Source organism: Carettochelys insculpta, chromosome 5, assembly GCF_033958435.1.
Source record: "Carettochelys insculpta isolate YL-2023 chromosome 5, ASM3395843v1, whole genome shotgun sequence".
In the NCBI taxonomy this organism is placed as follows: domain Eukaryota; kingdom Metazoa; phylum Chordata; order Testudines; family Carettochelyidae; genus Carettochelys; species Carettochelys insculpta.
The window spans coordinates 64,496,994-64,514,029 of NC_134141.1; the positions used below are offsets into that span (position 1 = coordinate 64,496,994).

General features: G+C 40.0%; 1 protein-coding gene across 1 annotated transcript in view; it reads right to left on the reverse strand.

Annotated features, from left to right (window-relative positions):
• Positions 1-17,036, reverse strand: part of MAN2A1 (mannosidase alpha class 2A member 1) — a 183,694-nt gene that overhangs the window by 17,774 nt on the left and 148,884 nt on the right. Inside the window, exons 16-19 of the mRNA XM_074995242.1 lie at positions 14,020-14,134; positions 12,474-12,607; positions 9,906-10,047; positions 6,107-6,240 (exon numbers count right to left, since the gene is read on the reverse strand). Coding sequence (XP_074851343.1) covers positions 6,107-6,240; positions 9,906-10,047; positions 12,474-12,607; positions 14,020-14,134 — 525 coding nt within the window. The remainder of the gene's footprint in view (positions 1-6,106; positions 6,241-9,905; positions 10,048-12,473; positions 12,608-14,019; positions 14,135-17,036) is intronic.

A 17,036-nucleotide genomic window follows, 5' to 3' on the forward strand; every position in this document is an offset into this window, starting at 1 on the left:
TCCCATATGCCCACTGCTTGCAGGACCCAGGACACTAACACTGACTTTAGTTTCCTGGGTCCTACAAGCAACAGGGAGACACCACTCTGGGAGCAAAGATGGGTGTGATGATGGGCTGGTCAGTTTCCCACCTCCTGCCAACCCCAGGGAACTGTGAACCAGGAGGCAGCCTGGTTCCCATCTCCAACACAACTTAACCCCAACATAATGTGAGGATTTACTGTAAAGGTAGGGTATAAAAAGTGAAGATATATACACAGCACAGAATCAAGATGTCAAGAATATAACTAATCCATGAACCAAATGACATGAACACACACACGAAGAGTCAAGTTACCTATACCCTTATAATGCGAAAAGCCTAACAAGCAAGAGGAACTCCAATTTGTCATTTAGGAGCATCAATTCAATCTAGAGTAGAACCTTAAGTGTTATGAACACCTCTGGAAAAGTTTGTAACTGAATAAAACACTACAGCTGCTTCATTCAAATGTTAACTTAATACTCCTTTGAAACTTTATTACGCAGAAAAAATATTACTTTTAACCCTCTTAATTAAAAGGAAACAAGTACAGAAATTTTGTTTTTAAACTTGACCTTTTCTTTAGGGGGTCAACATTTAACACAGTATAATACAGCACAGTATATGGGTTTTTTTGGTCTCTGCTGCTGACTGTATACCTCCAGGTCTAAAATCCTTGAAACTTCTAAACTTTCTATGAGAGACTTTCCTAACTCAAAAAGTGTCGCACACAGTAGGAGGAAACTCTATATTAAACCTGGCTCCAAAAGATAAAGAGGAATTGATGGCAGGACTAAAAGTTAATGGTAGTTTAGGTACAAGTGGTCATGTCTTGATCACATTTATATTGTTCATTCACAATAAAGTTCAGACCAGTAAGATAGGTTTATATATTTTGTGCTTTAATAGGGCCTGTTTCACAAACATGAAAATAAACTGAGCCAAATTAGCTGGGAAGGAGGACTTAATCAGAAATGTGAATGATTAGTGGGAATCATTTATGAATACCTTACTAAATGCTTCACAAGCCTCAATCCCACAACTGAGGAAAAAGACTGTGTTGGTTTAAAAACCTTACCTGTTGAGAAAGGAAGTGAAGGCAGTTTTAAAACATAAATGAAATAATATATAACACAGGAGGAAAGGGGAAGTTAATAGTAAGGTATGTCAGAAGTTAAGAATTGCAGAAAATTGATAAAGGGCACAGAGTTGAGGACAAGACCGTTTTTAAGAAACTAGGAACAAAAAAAGAGTTCTGACAATAATATTGGTTCATTATATGATGAAAACGTTCAAATTACCCATTATATAGAAAAGCATGCCCAATAAACATGCCTCAAAGAGCTCAATCTATTTAGCTGGACAAAGAAGTGTAAAGGGCAGGAAGCCGTAAAACTGTTGTCATCCAGTGCTCTGCCTTGAGCCACAGACAGGCAGGCCCACACCTCCCTGTATGCCATGGCAGAGGAGCACAAAGAGCTCTTCTGTGCTGGTGGTGGGCCCACAATGGGTGCTTTACAATCTCCAGGTGAGACTGCAGAGACATATGCACATTCTGTGGTGGAGCACAGCAACTCCAGTGAATACATTTTTTTAATAGAGTGCTACTGTATGTATTTGAAACTGTCTTTCTACATGTTTTCAATCACAAACAGGACTTTAAAATAAAACTAATTAACTGAATACACAACTAAATACAGAATTCTATACTTAAGCATTTAGCAGAACAGCAGTACAGTACAGGCTTAACTTTCAACTAAATATTTCACCACACATAAAATCTCTGATCTAGAGATCGCACATGCAGGTGATGTTTATGTGTTGCTTATCACAGAATGCTCTGGAATTATCTCCAACATTTATTTCTTATGACACCAACATAAAACCAAAATAATCAACTCTGTCAGACTGAAAAAGATATTTGAAACATTCTACTATATGGACTACTGGGATGATGACAGGAATAGAAAATATTCCTATTGAAATAAGTCAAAGAACTTGGCTTGTTTGTAGAAACAAAAAAAAGGATGAGAGTAGGTATGACTACTCTCTATAAACACTTCAGAATGACAAATATCAGGGAGGGAGAGGAACTATTTAAATTTAAGGGTACATCTATATTATCTGGGAGATTGGACCGGTCAGGGTTGACCTTCTGGGGTTAGATTTTGCATGCCTGATGGGGACATGCAAAATCAAACTATCAGGGGTTGAAGCAGGGGGCTGGACTAGATGACCTCCTGAGGTCCCTTCCAGCCCTGTGATTCTGTGGGAAGGAGTAAGGGAGGTCCTCACTGAGGATGGCCAGATAAGTCAATCGCCAATACGCCAGTTCCAACTGCACAAATGATGTAGCTGGAATTGCATATCTATGACCAACTTTAAGGTCTAGTGTACACGTGCCCTAAGTATCAATGGTCACAGAAACCCAAATGTACAAACTGCCATCAACAAGTCTGGGTTTGAAATTAGAAGAAAGTTTCTAAATCTCAGCCTTCCACTGGGAGCAGTAGGGGCAAAAACCCCCAACTGGCTTCAAGATTGAGCTTGATAAATTTATGGAAGAGACATCAATCCAAGACTGCCTAAAATGTTATAAGCTTATCTGTGACTGCTAATAGCGAACATGCTCTATGGCCAGTGATGCAACACTATATGGGGCAATCTCTCAGTTACATAAGAACATAAGAACATAAGAATGGCCATACTGGGTCAGACCAAAGGTCCATCAAGCCCAGCATCCCATCTGCTGATGGTGGCCAATGCCAGGTGCCCCAGAGAAGGAGAACAGAAGACAAGTGATTTATCTCCTGCCATCCATCTCCTGCCCTTGTTATGAAGGCTAGGGCACCATACTTTATCCCTGGCTAATAGCCATTTATGGACCTGACCTGCAAAAATTTATCAAGCTCTTTTTTAAACCCTAATAGAGTCCTGGCCTTCACAGCCTCCTCGGGCAAGGAGTTCCACAGGTTGACTGTGCGCTGTGTGAAGAAAAATTTCCTTTTATTAGTTTTGAACCTACTACCCATCAATTTCATTTGGTGTCCCCTAGTTCTTGTATTATGGGAAAAGAGAGATTTCCAGAGAGATTTCATTTCTGATGTCAGGCTGTTGGGTTTTGCTTAAGTACTCAGGGTCCAACTGATCACCAAAGTTGAGGGCAACAAGGAATCTTCCCCCCAGGGTCACGCTGACAGTGTTCCTGAATTTTTTTTGCCTCTCTGAAGCGTGGGGCACAGGTAATTAGCACATTGAGTGTAAATGGTGGATTCTCTGTAACTTAAAGTTTTTAAATCATGTCTTCAGGAAATTACCCAGAGACTACTACAGGAGTGGGTGGGCAAGGTTCTGTGGTCCGCAATGTGCAGGTGGTCAAACTGGATGATCACGATTATACATCGTTCATGCAGTAAAGTCTGAGTCCATGACACTGAGGTGTAAAATGGTAGGCTGGCTGGCTATCAAAGGTTGTTGGGATGGAAGAAAATTCATCAGGAAGTTTCAAACAGCTTCAGCTTCTGCCCAGAAGTGGATGAAAAGACACCCTCTGGTGTCCTTCCCAGTGTCAAAACCTCAGCCACCTTTTCTAGGTCTCAAAGTTTCTCTTAATACAGTTACCCGCTGTCCTTACAAAAATGGATTAAATAGAAAATGTTAAAATAGACACCACAATGAGTTATTTACTATTGATTCATTACTGTCATATTCAATGAAAATAAACCACTTTTCCACATAGTTGAAACTGCCACATAACTCCAGATTGGCACATAATTTTTTGCCAGAACTTAGCAGGAAAAATCTTGCCACAGAATTCTGTTCTAATGTGCCACAGCATACAATTTGCTTTGATCATGACTATTTTCTTGATGTGAACTAATAGGGAAATAGAAGATATGTAATCCCTCAAAAGAACTAGAAAATCTACCTTAAAGATACCAACATGCAGTGAAACTAGACTAGACTTTGGACTCGATAACATAACCAGTAATTTTTCTTCCAACAGATATGATTCTGTGTACTCTCTGAATAGGGGAAAATGCAGAAATATCAGTATCTTTTAAAGTTGCATTGGTGATTTTTGCAACAATAAAGCAATTAATGAGGATGGTGTTAAGCGGTATCACATCAATAACAAGAGTTTATTATTTGCACAAATTATGCACTTTATAGTTGTAAAATGATTTTATTCTTATAACGGGCCTAATATTGCCCTACCCTGCTGACTCTTATTACACTACAGAAGTCAACCTGTCAGGTTATAAGGTATCTTTGGTACCTTCAATACTGCGTCTGAGCATTTACAAATTTCTCCCACATATCACACCTTCCCAAGACTTTCTTATGCATTTTGACTCAAAGACCCAGGGTCTTGGGGCCATTTGTTAAAAGCAAAACAACTATTCTGGTGCTAACATATTTCATCAGTTCACTGGATACTATCATAAACCACAAGAAAGCCATGCCCAACATAGAAATTTTGTATTGCAATTATTTCTGCTATATTCAGATACTCTCTATGATAAAATAAGGGAGTCCTGAAAGATTAGATGTCTACTAGATGGATCCTCAGGCCCTCAGCCAAGACTAAACATGGTCTGCAGCTGCAACATTCACTACATTGCTTACATTAAGTCAAGAATCTATGATCAAATTCCAGAATAATCCGGGAAAGGGGAGGCAAGTTTGGATTCTCAGATGATTGCCTCAGCCTAAGTCTCACTATAGAAAACCATTTTTTTTCTTCCTGCATTCAGTAGGTTTAACAAGCAGCAAACTGAGGGAAGGTACAAGGAGTTTAAACTGAATAGTGATAATAAGACTGCGCACCTATATTAAGTAGTGTAATTTTCTCAGCCACCACAAATGCTAGAAATACTGGACATTTAACGTTAGTGTCACACATAATAAGCATTAGATAGTATTAATATGAACAGCTAGAGAGCATCAAACAACATCAACTACTTTTGTCTCCAGACAGTCATTTCACCTCACATGCTTACCCTGACTTATACTTAGGAAGGAAACATTCTGATAAAGAAATTTTGGATAAAGACTCTAAAGTACACACTTTGCAGCTTTAGACATCTAAAATTGACATAGTTTGTCTATGGAGCCTAGGATCTGAAGTATGTGTGTGTATATATATATATATATATATATATATATATATATATGGGTTCATGACACACAGAATTTATGGTCAAAATGGACCACCGTAGAGTTTAAAGTCTGAGGGCATGACCAGGATCATCTAGTCTGGCCTCCTGCATAACTCTCAGTGACATCTAATCTGGCCTCCCGTATAACTATCAGTCACACACACGCGCGCGCACGCAACACTTAGAACAACTTATTAAGGGATGTGATGGCGTCTCCACTCTCTGAAGTCTTTAAATCAAGACCATATCTTTTCTGAAAGACATGCTGCTGCACAACAAAATGTTACGGGCTTAATGCAGAAATTATGGTGTGAAATGTTATGGCCTGTTGTATAAAGAAGGATGTTGACCAGAAAATTACAATACCTTCTGGCATTTAAAAAAAAAAAAAAAAATCTATGACTCAAATGAACACTGGCATTTACCTTTCAGTGGTTCACAATAAGTATCCATGACACCAGTGGCTAATAAAAAATTAATTCCCCCTGTTTGATATACTAAAAGTTCATGCACAATGCCTCATCTTTAGAAACTGCCTTTTAATTTTAAATACACTGTGTTGTAGCTACTGTCAGTCTCTATTTTTGCAATATAATACTTAATTGGTTCTTCTCAAAGCTTATTTCCCTACAATAATGGCCAAAGAAAGGAGAGAAGAGAAAAAAAAAACCAAAACTGATGGAATAACAGGGCACGTTCAAGGATAAATCTTTGTAAAGGGAAGAGTGAATCAAATTGGTCCACACTATTATTATATACAACATTCTATCTTCCTGGCTTACATAAACTGAGATGATTTAAATAGGTCAGATACATACACATCTGGTATTTTTGGTTAAATATAGCTTAAAAGTAGTAACAAATATTTATAGCCACAGTTTTATTGAAAATACAGCCAATAAACCCATGCAATTATTCCCACCTCATCTACTCCATTTCTCCTCTCCAGCAGAAGTCTGAACAGATTTGCTGTGATCTTGTTGTCTTGGACACCCTGTCCAAGGCCACGGTTGTCATCTTGCATAAGTCGACGGTCCATGATGACTTCCAGCTGTCCTGAAAAACAAATATTGAGGTTATGTTGGTGATAGCAGTATGTGCTGATTTTATTAAACACACGATCATTATTTCTTCAAACAGCAATGGTAAAAATAATGCATATATTACTTCTTACAGCTGGGGACCTTGTGATACATTTGGTATTGCAGGGCTGAAGAAACATTTTCATAATGCTCTTGTTTTGGGTTGGTTATAACATTCACACATTTTCACCTATCAGGCTAAAATTTTCAAGCACTGGTCTCTGGATAACACTGTTTCTTTTCTCCACATTTGGATAGCAGTAAGATGTTTGAACTGACAGAGAATGAAAAATACATTTCCTGTTATTTAAATAAATAAATAAATCCCAAAATCTCTATTTGAACAGCTCTAGCCCCATCACAGGGGGCACTGAAAGTTTATAGGACTAAGAGTACCTATTGTTCTTCATGTGTTGCCTCTGTGCACTATACTTATGAGATGTCTCTGACAACAGGCTGCTAAACTGCCTTGAAAAGCTTGTGCTCACACAGGGGTTGCATGAGAGATCCCGTGTGAGAATGTTGTCACTGGACTATTCTATACAACAGTGCATGTCCAACAGCCTCAGTTCCATCTTTCTACCCACAAACGTTATACAGTAAACTCTTTCATATCTAGCAGCCTCAGGACCGAGAGGTTGCTGGATGTTCAATGATAATAGAGCTGTATTCTTAGCAATGCATAACACTAAAGAAAAACAAGGCTTGATCTTCAGTAAAAAACAAAAATGTATGCAGAGTACTTCATTTACCAACAGTAGTACTGTACACTGTAAACTTATACTGTATTTACTTTCATTGTACTCTACTTAAGGAAAACGTAACTAAAATTTACTTAAGGTTAAAATGTCAGTTCTGGCATTCTACTGACCCTGTATCTGGCAATCAGTACTACTTGTAGTTGCTGGATTAGAGAGAGATGAAAGATCTCATATATAGAAAAAGCAAAGAGCTAGAGTAGGATGATGAGGCTAGCATGACTAAATATCTTTGTAAAAAATTAAAGGGTTGTCAGGTTGTTATTCCTTTAGACTTGCCCCAAAAGAATTGTGAAAAATCATTTTTCTGGGGGAAAAAGGAACCCCCCCCCACTGGTGTATGCAGAGTTCAATACAACTCTGATAATCCTTTGTGTGAGCTGAAGTAAGCTTTTCTCTCAGTTGTCTCCCAAAAGTGGAAGAAGATGTACATCTGGCATTGTTGAGGAGAGATGTTGAGAGTTGCCTTTTAGGAGTCAATCATTCAGAAATGGTAAGCAAACATCCCTTAGTATCCAAGGTTAATCGAAACTTGCTTACTTTCTCATTTTTACCATATTATTATAAAATAAATTGACATAAATGTATTTACATTTTAGTGTATCTTGTATAGAGTAGTATAAACAAGTCATTATCTGTATGAAATTTTAAGCTTTTTATGTAGCCTACTGTAAAATTAAGCTACTGTCTGGATGAGTTAAAGTACTCCTTGGAAGATCTCTGCATACCCTGGGGGACACACAGGCCTGGCTGAGAACCACTGGTCTACCATATCATCTTGAATTTAGTCAAACAGTAAAGTGCGTTCGAACCAACAAAATATGAGGGAATAATATGGCAATTTTTGCTGAGGTGAGGAAGAATTTGTACTGCTGGTGTTGTACAGGGTCTTCAGACAACTGAACTATGCTGAGCAGTAACATCTGGATACTCAAAAATATTGGTGAAAACCTGTTAATACATTGGTTTTTTATTCAGTGCTGTAGTGGGGCGGTGCTGGCCCAAAGCAGGAAGCAACACCTCCAGGAGCCTTCTTGCCAGAGCCTGGCTAATCCTGGTCATTTGACCAGAAGTCAGGGCCAGGACTACAAAAGCTCAGCCTGAGCCCAGCCTCCAAAGGAACCAGAGGGCTGCTCTGTGCTCCTTGCCTGGGAGACTGACAACTTGCAGACGGCTGCAGAATGGATTGGACCACCTGGTCTTGACACCCGTTGCACATCCCTAGGAATCAGCCTGAAACAGAAGACCAGACTGACTCCAAGAACTGACCTGAGCACTGCCCTCAGCCTGCACCCTGAGCTAGTCTGAGGTAGAGGGATCTACAGACCGCAGAGGCCTGGATCAGGCCACCTGTACCCCAGGTGGACCTGGAACTCTGTGAGCCCCCGAAAGCCTGACCAGATGCCCAGGTATGTGCTGAGGGGGAGAACGGAAGTAGCCCTGGGCTAGAGGGGACCATTAAGGTCCTTGGGCGGCGTGTTGTGGTCCAGATCCCCACCAACCCTCGCAACAGACCACTCTGCTGCACAGGGCCCTAGGCTGGGACGTGGAGGAGTGGGTGGGTCCGCCTTCCCCCTGCAACCCACCTACAGGGTGGCAGTCTTCCCCTGTGCGCTTACTAAGGCCACCTGTCTGCACCTCTCCTGACCCAGAAGACAGATTGGTGATGGGCTCTCGAACTGTGTTTGGAACTGTGTTTGCTGCCGTGCCCTGAACCAGGGCTTGGGACCTCCTGTGACTGTTTGTTCGATGCTCCACCCTGAGTGTTGAGACTGTGGGTTTGCTGCCCTGACCTTGGGTTAAGCCCTGATTGAGGCTATTTCCCCAGTAGCCTGCCTGAAGCTAGGTGGGTGTCTGAACTAATTTCCCTGTCGTTTGCCTGATGCAAGGCTGGGCAACTGAACTACTGTTCCCCGCCCACCTGAAGTAAGACCGGGCTATCAAACTATTAATAAACTTGGGGGGGGCATGTTTTGGGATCTGCAGCAGTGGGGCAGAGTGGCCGCCCACTGACCCAGAAGGGGAGGAACCCCTCTGGGAGCCAACCCATCTACAAAATGCCCACAAGCTGTAAAACACTCATTGTAAAATTTTGGATAATGGAAACCTAAAAGTATTTGCTGTCTGGAAGCACACTAAGAAGGCAGAGTGCTGGATCAATTTTTAAAAAAAAAAAAAAAAAAAAAGAGAGATCTACTGATATTGCACCTGGCGTACTATATACATCTTTCAGCACCACTTCATATACTTGAACAGTATTTATTCATGAACATATTACGCATAAAGTGAATACTAAAACTAGTTTTATCAAATGAGTTGGCAGATAGAAAATTTCTATTCATCCTCTCTTACAAAGCAAGAATAAGGGGTAATGGAACCAAAAAAAGCAGAAAATTCAAAACTCATTTAAGAACACACTTTTGTCACAGAACACAACATTAGCTGCTATAACTCATTGGAATAAGGTATCACTGAGGTCAGAAGCTTACCAGGATTTTAAAAAAAAAACAAAACACAAAACAAAACCACAACCCACTTCTCATAGGAGTTAGGAAGAGAATTTCCTGAAGGTAAATCTACCTACCTTCTGGGTGTGGCTTCCTCATAGCATCTGGTGCACACCACTGCTGGAGGATACTAGAGAAGCTAGCTAGAGAAGCTCGTCAGCACTACTTGATTCAGAATGACCTCTCCCTTACTCCTAATACATTCCTCATTCTACAAACTGTTACAGTTGAGATGTAGGAAAACCCCTCTCTTTATGTTTACATTCTCATGGATGGGATACTATGCATCACAGAAACCTGTGAAACAGTCTGAACACTTGAGATGATTGACTATGTAGGTCACACTTTGAAAACCTCTGCCATACTGTACTTACCACTTTTCAAGCTTGCAACACCTAGAGACTGAGCAGAATGTAGAGTCAAACGAAAGCCATTATCCTGGATATAAGCCATTGTAGTCATTGGATAGATGTTTGCCTGGAGAGGCAATTTGCTCATTGTCACTCTGGGCTGAATCTACAATATCAAAATTAACATCAGTACATTCCTTTGATACTTAAACATGTAAAAACTCAGAATACCTTTCTAAGCATTTTATCATATGCTTTGGGAGTAGCAAATGACAGATACCAAAGCAAGTCCCTTGAATGTATTGATCGGCCTTTTCAGGGTTTTATGGCCAATATTATTTCATAAGGGATGTAACTTACATGTACTTATACAGTTTGGACGTCTCTAGTCTGGCACCCTCTGGACCTGAATGGTGCCAAAAGAGAGAATTTTGCAAACCGTAGGAGATTAATACTGTCTAGCAGCATTACCAACACTCCCACTACTTATTGGGCTCTTAGAGGACATCCAGGGGTAAATTAGAGCTAAATAACAACACAGAACATTAAGAGCCAGGACTGGTGGCTGTAAACAAACTTTGAGTCCATAGGAAATTTGGCCACACTCCTGATATGCAGATCTTCAGCTAACTAAAATGATGCTGGACCATGGATGTTGCTGGACCAGAGATTGCCAGGCTAAGGAGGTTGCCTAGGCTAGACATTGCCAGGCAAGTTGTAGTTCAAGGTCATTTAAAAAAAAAATGACATGTTCTTCAAGGGAATTTGCAGAAAGACTTGTAATTGATTTTAGCATGAAGAACAATATTTTAGAGAGTAATGTTTTTCTTCTTGTTTAGAAAGGAGATTGTGAATAAGATTAAAGTAGGGTGACAGTTATTCCTGGGATTGCTAGCAGAGATTTAATTAATAGAAATCTACAGGCATTTCTTGCAATCTGTATACATAAATGTATATTACAATAAATATTGTTTACTTCTTTAAAAATGTCACTTTTTTTTTTTTTTTAAGTGCAGTGCTACTTTGAAATAATTAAATACAAAGGCAATTTCTTACTCAACAGATCTGGATCCCTGTGTACTCAATCATATCTGGTGAGAATAGTGAAACAAAAGCATTTACTTCTAGAAACACCACAGAGCCAACACATCCAAGAAAAATTAACCTGCACTGGTTTCCCTCAGATGCATCATCAATACTATGGCTTACTATGTTCCAATAAATTATTATGCAACTTATTTGTATCACAGTAGCTGCCAGAAGTCTCCAAACAAGAGCCTGCTACGCAGTGTGCAAACGTGGGTATAAGTCAGAACCTGCTCAAAAATACCTTTTAATTTACAAAGACAAGAAAGAAATGGAAAAAAACAACATAAACAGTGGGTATGGTGGTTTGTTAGTGACATCATAGTTCAATTTATTTTTGTGCTTTGACCCTCAAAACTAAAACAAAGGTTTTTCAGTTCATCGCAATGTGGACTGATCAAAATACATGGTTGTCAGAAATGTTTGATACATCTGCTACAGGTTTGAAGTCCATTTTAAGGGTCTCTTCTACTCTCCCTTTTGCAGGGGTTTGTTCATTGCTAGGGTTGGCTGGTAGTTTTGCTTTTTTAAAAGAAGGAACCTTCCTCATGCCTTTTGTCATGGATGCTACCACCTTATCAACATTGGGCAGTAGGAAAACAGAATTTGGGGTTTCTAAGATTCTGCAAAATTTTTATGGCCTTCTGACAGAGAAGATGTTAAAATGCAAACCCGAAGCAGTTATTCAAATCTTAAACTGCCCTGAAATGGAACAGAGAAAGTCTCCCAGATATTCATACAGTGCTAGCTGCCAGGGTGACCAACATCTACTTTAGTACCTCTTTTAGACCAATGTTTCTGAAACAAATATCTGTGTCTGTTATGTATTCTACAGCACACAGAATTAAAGTACTTAATTTCTTAGAATTCTAGGGCTGGAAAGGACCTCAGGAGGTCATCTGGTCCAGCCATCTGCCTAAAGCAGGATCAACCCCAATTAAATCATCCCAGCCAGGAGTCAAGCTGGGACTTAAAAACCTCTAGGGATGGAGATTCCACCACCTCTCTGAGTAACGCATTCCAGCGCTTCACCATCCTACTGGTAAAATCCTTTCTCCTAATATCCAACCTGCACCTCTCCCTCTAACATCAGAGCATTGCTCCTTGTTGTGCCATCTGACACCATTGAGAACAGTCTCTTTTCATCGTCTTTAGAGCCCCCTTTCAGAAAGTTTCAAATGTGTGTATCTTGAGGAATTATTGTACCATCATGTTCTTATTACTAAACACAGTGTTTTTACATATAACATAGGCTGGTTTGTCATGACCAAGTTTATTTTCTTGAATCTTGGCACAGTCATATTATTTAAGTGTGTCTAACTCACATTAGGAAAAATAATATAGTCTTAAATCAATGCCTACTTTCAAAATATTTAACATTTGCGTACTAAAGAATTACTTGCTTGGTTAAATAAGACCAGAAAAATCAATTGAAAACACCTATTAAGCCATGATGATTCTAAATTGTCATAGTTACTATATTCAAAATGAGCAGATGGTAATTACCTGATATCCATTAAGGTCAGTGTAAAACCTATTTTGACTGTTTACATCAGATGAAATTCTCATTGCAATCTCATGATTGTATTCTTCTCTAATGTCCACAATATTGGACAGCTCAAGAGACTGGCCTTCCAAGCCTATTTAAAAATACATTTAAAAGTTCTGATTATTAAAAATTAAAAACCATATTCTACAGAGCTCTCCAACATAACAACATTGATCCAATGCCCTCCATTAATTTTCCTTCCACGTTAATATCCACCCTAATAGAGAGGAGTAATCTTTGAACCCAGTGCATGTATCAGTATTATATAACAGGGTAGCAGAGATTCTCTATACCACTGCAACCTGCCAGATTAACCACATAATTTTGAAAGCTTTATTAATATGCAGTAGAAAAATTGTGGGAATCATTAAAATCTGCAGATTTTTAATAGCCAAAAACCACTACAGAAGGTACAAAAACAGGTAATATCCACAGGGAGGAGGTGGCGATAGAACAAATTTGGGAAATTCTTGAAGTATTATATTGCTCCCTTCCTCATTTCAGTGACTGTTACTTACTACTAATAATTTCTACAGTATAGCAACCAAAAGCCCCAGTCAGGATTGCGGACCCATTGAGCACTGCATGTAGCTGAGAGGGATGTTGGGAACACAAAGGAGCCATTTACATTTCTTGTTCCCAGAGCTGGTTCTACAATTGACTGGTCTTCAGCATAGGTGCAGCCTCAAGGCCACTTTAATACCACAGTAACATTACTGTTCAAACACACTGTCCGTTTCTACGCAGGCCACTTGCTTTGAAAGTGGCATGCTAATACACGGCCCGAAATAGGCTAATGAGGAGCTGCTCCTTAGCATAAGGTCATGTGATTTGGAGTCCGGAAGACCGTTCTTCTGGACTCCAAAGCACCGTTTAGAAGCCCGGCCCCCGTGGGGTCTTCCAGAAGGAAATCTTTCTTCCAGAGGCCCCTTCTTCCCAAAAATTTTCCCACATGGCCAATCAAGGTTCTAGGTGTGGCCCAGAAGACATTTAGTTTACCATTGCCCACAGGGTAGCCAGATTCCACTGGTTTCCATCTGCACAGTTTCCTCCCACCCTCCCCACTGATATTACTAAAGTGACACACATCTGAAGCAAGGGCATGTGCATGTGTGAAGTGACGTACAACCTGATTGCACACGAACACTGACTGTGAGAGCAATGAACTCTTGCTGCAGCCAAAGTGCCGCTATGGTTCAATGGACCACAAATCGTAGATAATCCATTACTAAAACGACTACCTCGAGAGACGTTCTTGGTTATGACAATCTTGTGGCCTACTGAGATGAAGGAGCACACATGCAGCCCACTTCCTAGCCTAGGTGGCCCATTGCTGCCTTAAACCCACTGAATACTGCAATCAGAAGATAAATCCTAGATCAGCACTGTACTAAGTGTAAAAAATGATGGAAGCACCAAAGTCAATGTAATGTCCAAACTGAACAACACAAATTAGCAAGAAAATAAAAAATGACATATAATTGCAGTTTTAAAACCTCTTACCATGAACTTTGTATAGTCGTGCTGTGTGTGTCAAATGATGGAAAAAACAAGTAACTTCTGAGAAAATCCTCCCATGAGTAACTCTTATGGTAGGTGGATCCGTGAAAGCATAAGGCTGCAAAAAGACAAAAACATTTAAAACAATGGTATGAAAATTGTTTGCTTTCTCTAATAGTGGCATGAAAACCCTGCGACATATTATTAAATAGTTTTAAATCCTAATTTAAAACTCCTCCAAAATAATTTTTCATCTAGAGTAGATGAGTGTAGGTTTGGTAATCTAAACATAAATCTAGGATTTGGTAATTATAATGTCTAATCCCTACTTTAACATTGACTTTCTTTGTAGTCTTCAGCAATTTTATTAACTTTATCTTGTTTTTGAATGAGAATAATCATCTTTCACAACATACAGATGTGCTGTGAGACTTAGGCTATAGCTAGACTGCATGTCTAGCTCAAAATAATTTATGCAATTTGCACAATGCAACTTGCATAAAGTATTTTGAGATACCTTGTTTTAAACTTGGTACTATCCAAACAGGAGCAAAGTTTGAAATAAGGGCCTATTTCAAAGGTTCCATCACCCCTCTCACAAGAAAGAATAAAGGAACCGGAGTACCGAAATTGAAACAGCTGCACTATTTTGAGTGTGGAAAAAAGCAGCAGAGTTGCTCTTTCAGATACATTTGTATCCCGAAAGAGCAACTCCAGTCTAGACATTGCCTTATTAAATTAACAATTGTGAAGAACTTTGGAGATGACAGCAACATGTGGGTTAAATAAAATATTACTGTGATTGCATAGGTCACAGGTCACTGAACACCTTAACCTTTTTGTCCTATTTTATTAGTTCTCTTTCTCTGCTTAAGTAAAGGGCATACATTTTCCCACATCTTTCTGTTGCTCCAAATATATTTAAAAAAACATACAAGGCTTGAAGGACCCCATCAAACAAAGTGACTTCCAGAGAGCACTCGAAAGGAATCTGCCAACAGTATGTCATGCAGGTGTGGAAGAACAGTGGTGTCAACTGAAAAATACCATAACTGGAAATTGTGGAGAAACCCCTGGCTACCACTTCAGGAAGCACCTGGACTGGTTTGATGAGAACGATGCAGAAATTGAATAACTGAATTAAGCAAAAGGAAAGCCTTTAGGGCTTGGCAAAGTGACATGAATTGCACAATGAAGAGAGAAACCATTGCTTCTTGCTGGAGGAAGCACTATAATGAGCTCTTGAACCGCTGCTCCACCATGCTCCTAGACTCTTTTGACCAAATCCCTCAGTAACCACCTAGAGACAGACAATCTTGCAACACTGAACAAAGCCCAAGTTGCCATCAAAGTGATGAAGTGCAACAAGGCAACTGGACCTAGATGAAATCCCCACTGAAGTCGTCAAAGGAGGACCAGAGGTTTACAACAACTCCACCTCCTGATTCTCAAGATCTGGAGTAGGGAGCAGATGCCTCAAGAGTTCAGAGACACACTGATCTCTTCAAGTCGGACTGTGAAAACTATCATGGCATCACCCTCCTAGCAATGGCAGGGAAAATCTTAGCTAGAATCCTTTCAAACTGATTCCTGCCTCTCTCTCAGAAGAAATTCTCGCAAATCTTAGTGCAGCATCCAACCATTCCAAGAAACAGGGGACACAATCTTCACCACCCAGAAACCACAAGAAAAAAAATATCTTGAACAGAACTACACCTTATACATGAGCTTCACTGACCTGACCAAGGCATTGGACTCAATCAATAATAGCACACTGTGGGCCATCTTCTCAACAATCAGCTGCCCCCAAAAAATGCGTTAGAATCTTGAGGCTGCTTCACAAGAATGTGACTGCTACAATATTGGGCAACAATGGATCCCAAAGTAAGCCCTTGGAAGTCAAAACAGTAGTTAAACAAGGCTGCATCATTACTCCAGCACTGTTCATCTTTATCATGACCTTTCACCTCATTGATGGCAAGCTTCCAGATGGCCTGAAGATTATCTACAGAATGAGCAGGAGCTTTTTAATTAAAGGAGACTGAAGGCTAACAGCAAGACCTCCATGACCTTGATCATGGAGCTCTAGTATGCGAATGACAATGTGGTTGCTGCTCTCCTGTAGCCCATTGAACCATTTTAAGCACACTCTCCAAAGCGTACAAAAATCTTGGCCTCACACCAACCCTCACCAACAGGACAATCTCATGTAACTTCTATTAATTTAACAGACAACTGCTGGAAAATGCGGAGCATTTCCCATACATTACAAGTTATATTTCCAATAAAATCAATGTTGACGCAGAAATCCAGCACCATCTGACCTCTGCAAGCTATGCTTTCACCCAACTGAGACAAAGAGTTTTTGAGAACTGGGATATCAATACCAATACAAAGCTCCTTGTATACTGTGCAGTAGTTGTTCCAATGCTACAATATGCATGAGAAACCTGGAAACCACAAAAACATCATTCACAGACACCTGTACAATATTATCAGTGCTGCCTCAGGAGAATCCTAAATCTCTTGGGAAGAAAGGCACATGAACACTAGCATCTTGGAAAAGTCGAACATGATGAGCATTCAAGTTATCATCATTCACCAACAACTTTGTTGGGCTGGTCACTTGGTCTGGATGTGTGCTCAGTGCCTTCCAAAACAGATTTTGTTTTCCCGAGTTGGAGAAAGGACAGAGGAGTGTTGGGGTCCAAGGAAAGTGACTTAATGACAAGCTGAAGGGACACATGAAAAAGTGCAGCATCAGTATCAACACATGGAAGAACCTTGTCCAGTATGGTTCCAAGTGGAGAGCAGTAATCCGTGACAGGATGGTAAAGTTTGAGAGGTCCCACAGCAATATAGATGAGGAGAGGTAGAGAAGGAGAAAAGAACAGCAAAAAATGCTCGTTGCCCTTCCAACAGCTACCATCCCCTGCTCCTAGTGTGATAAGAATCAGAATAGTTAGCGCCAGAATCAGGATGGTTAGCCATCAATGGACTCGCAAATAGGAGGATTACAT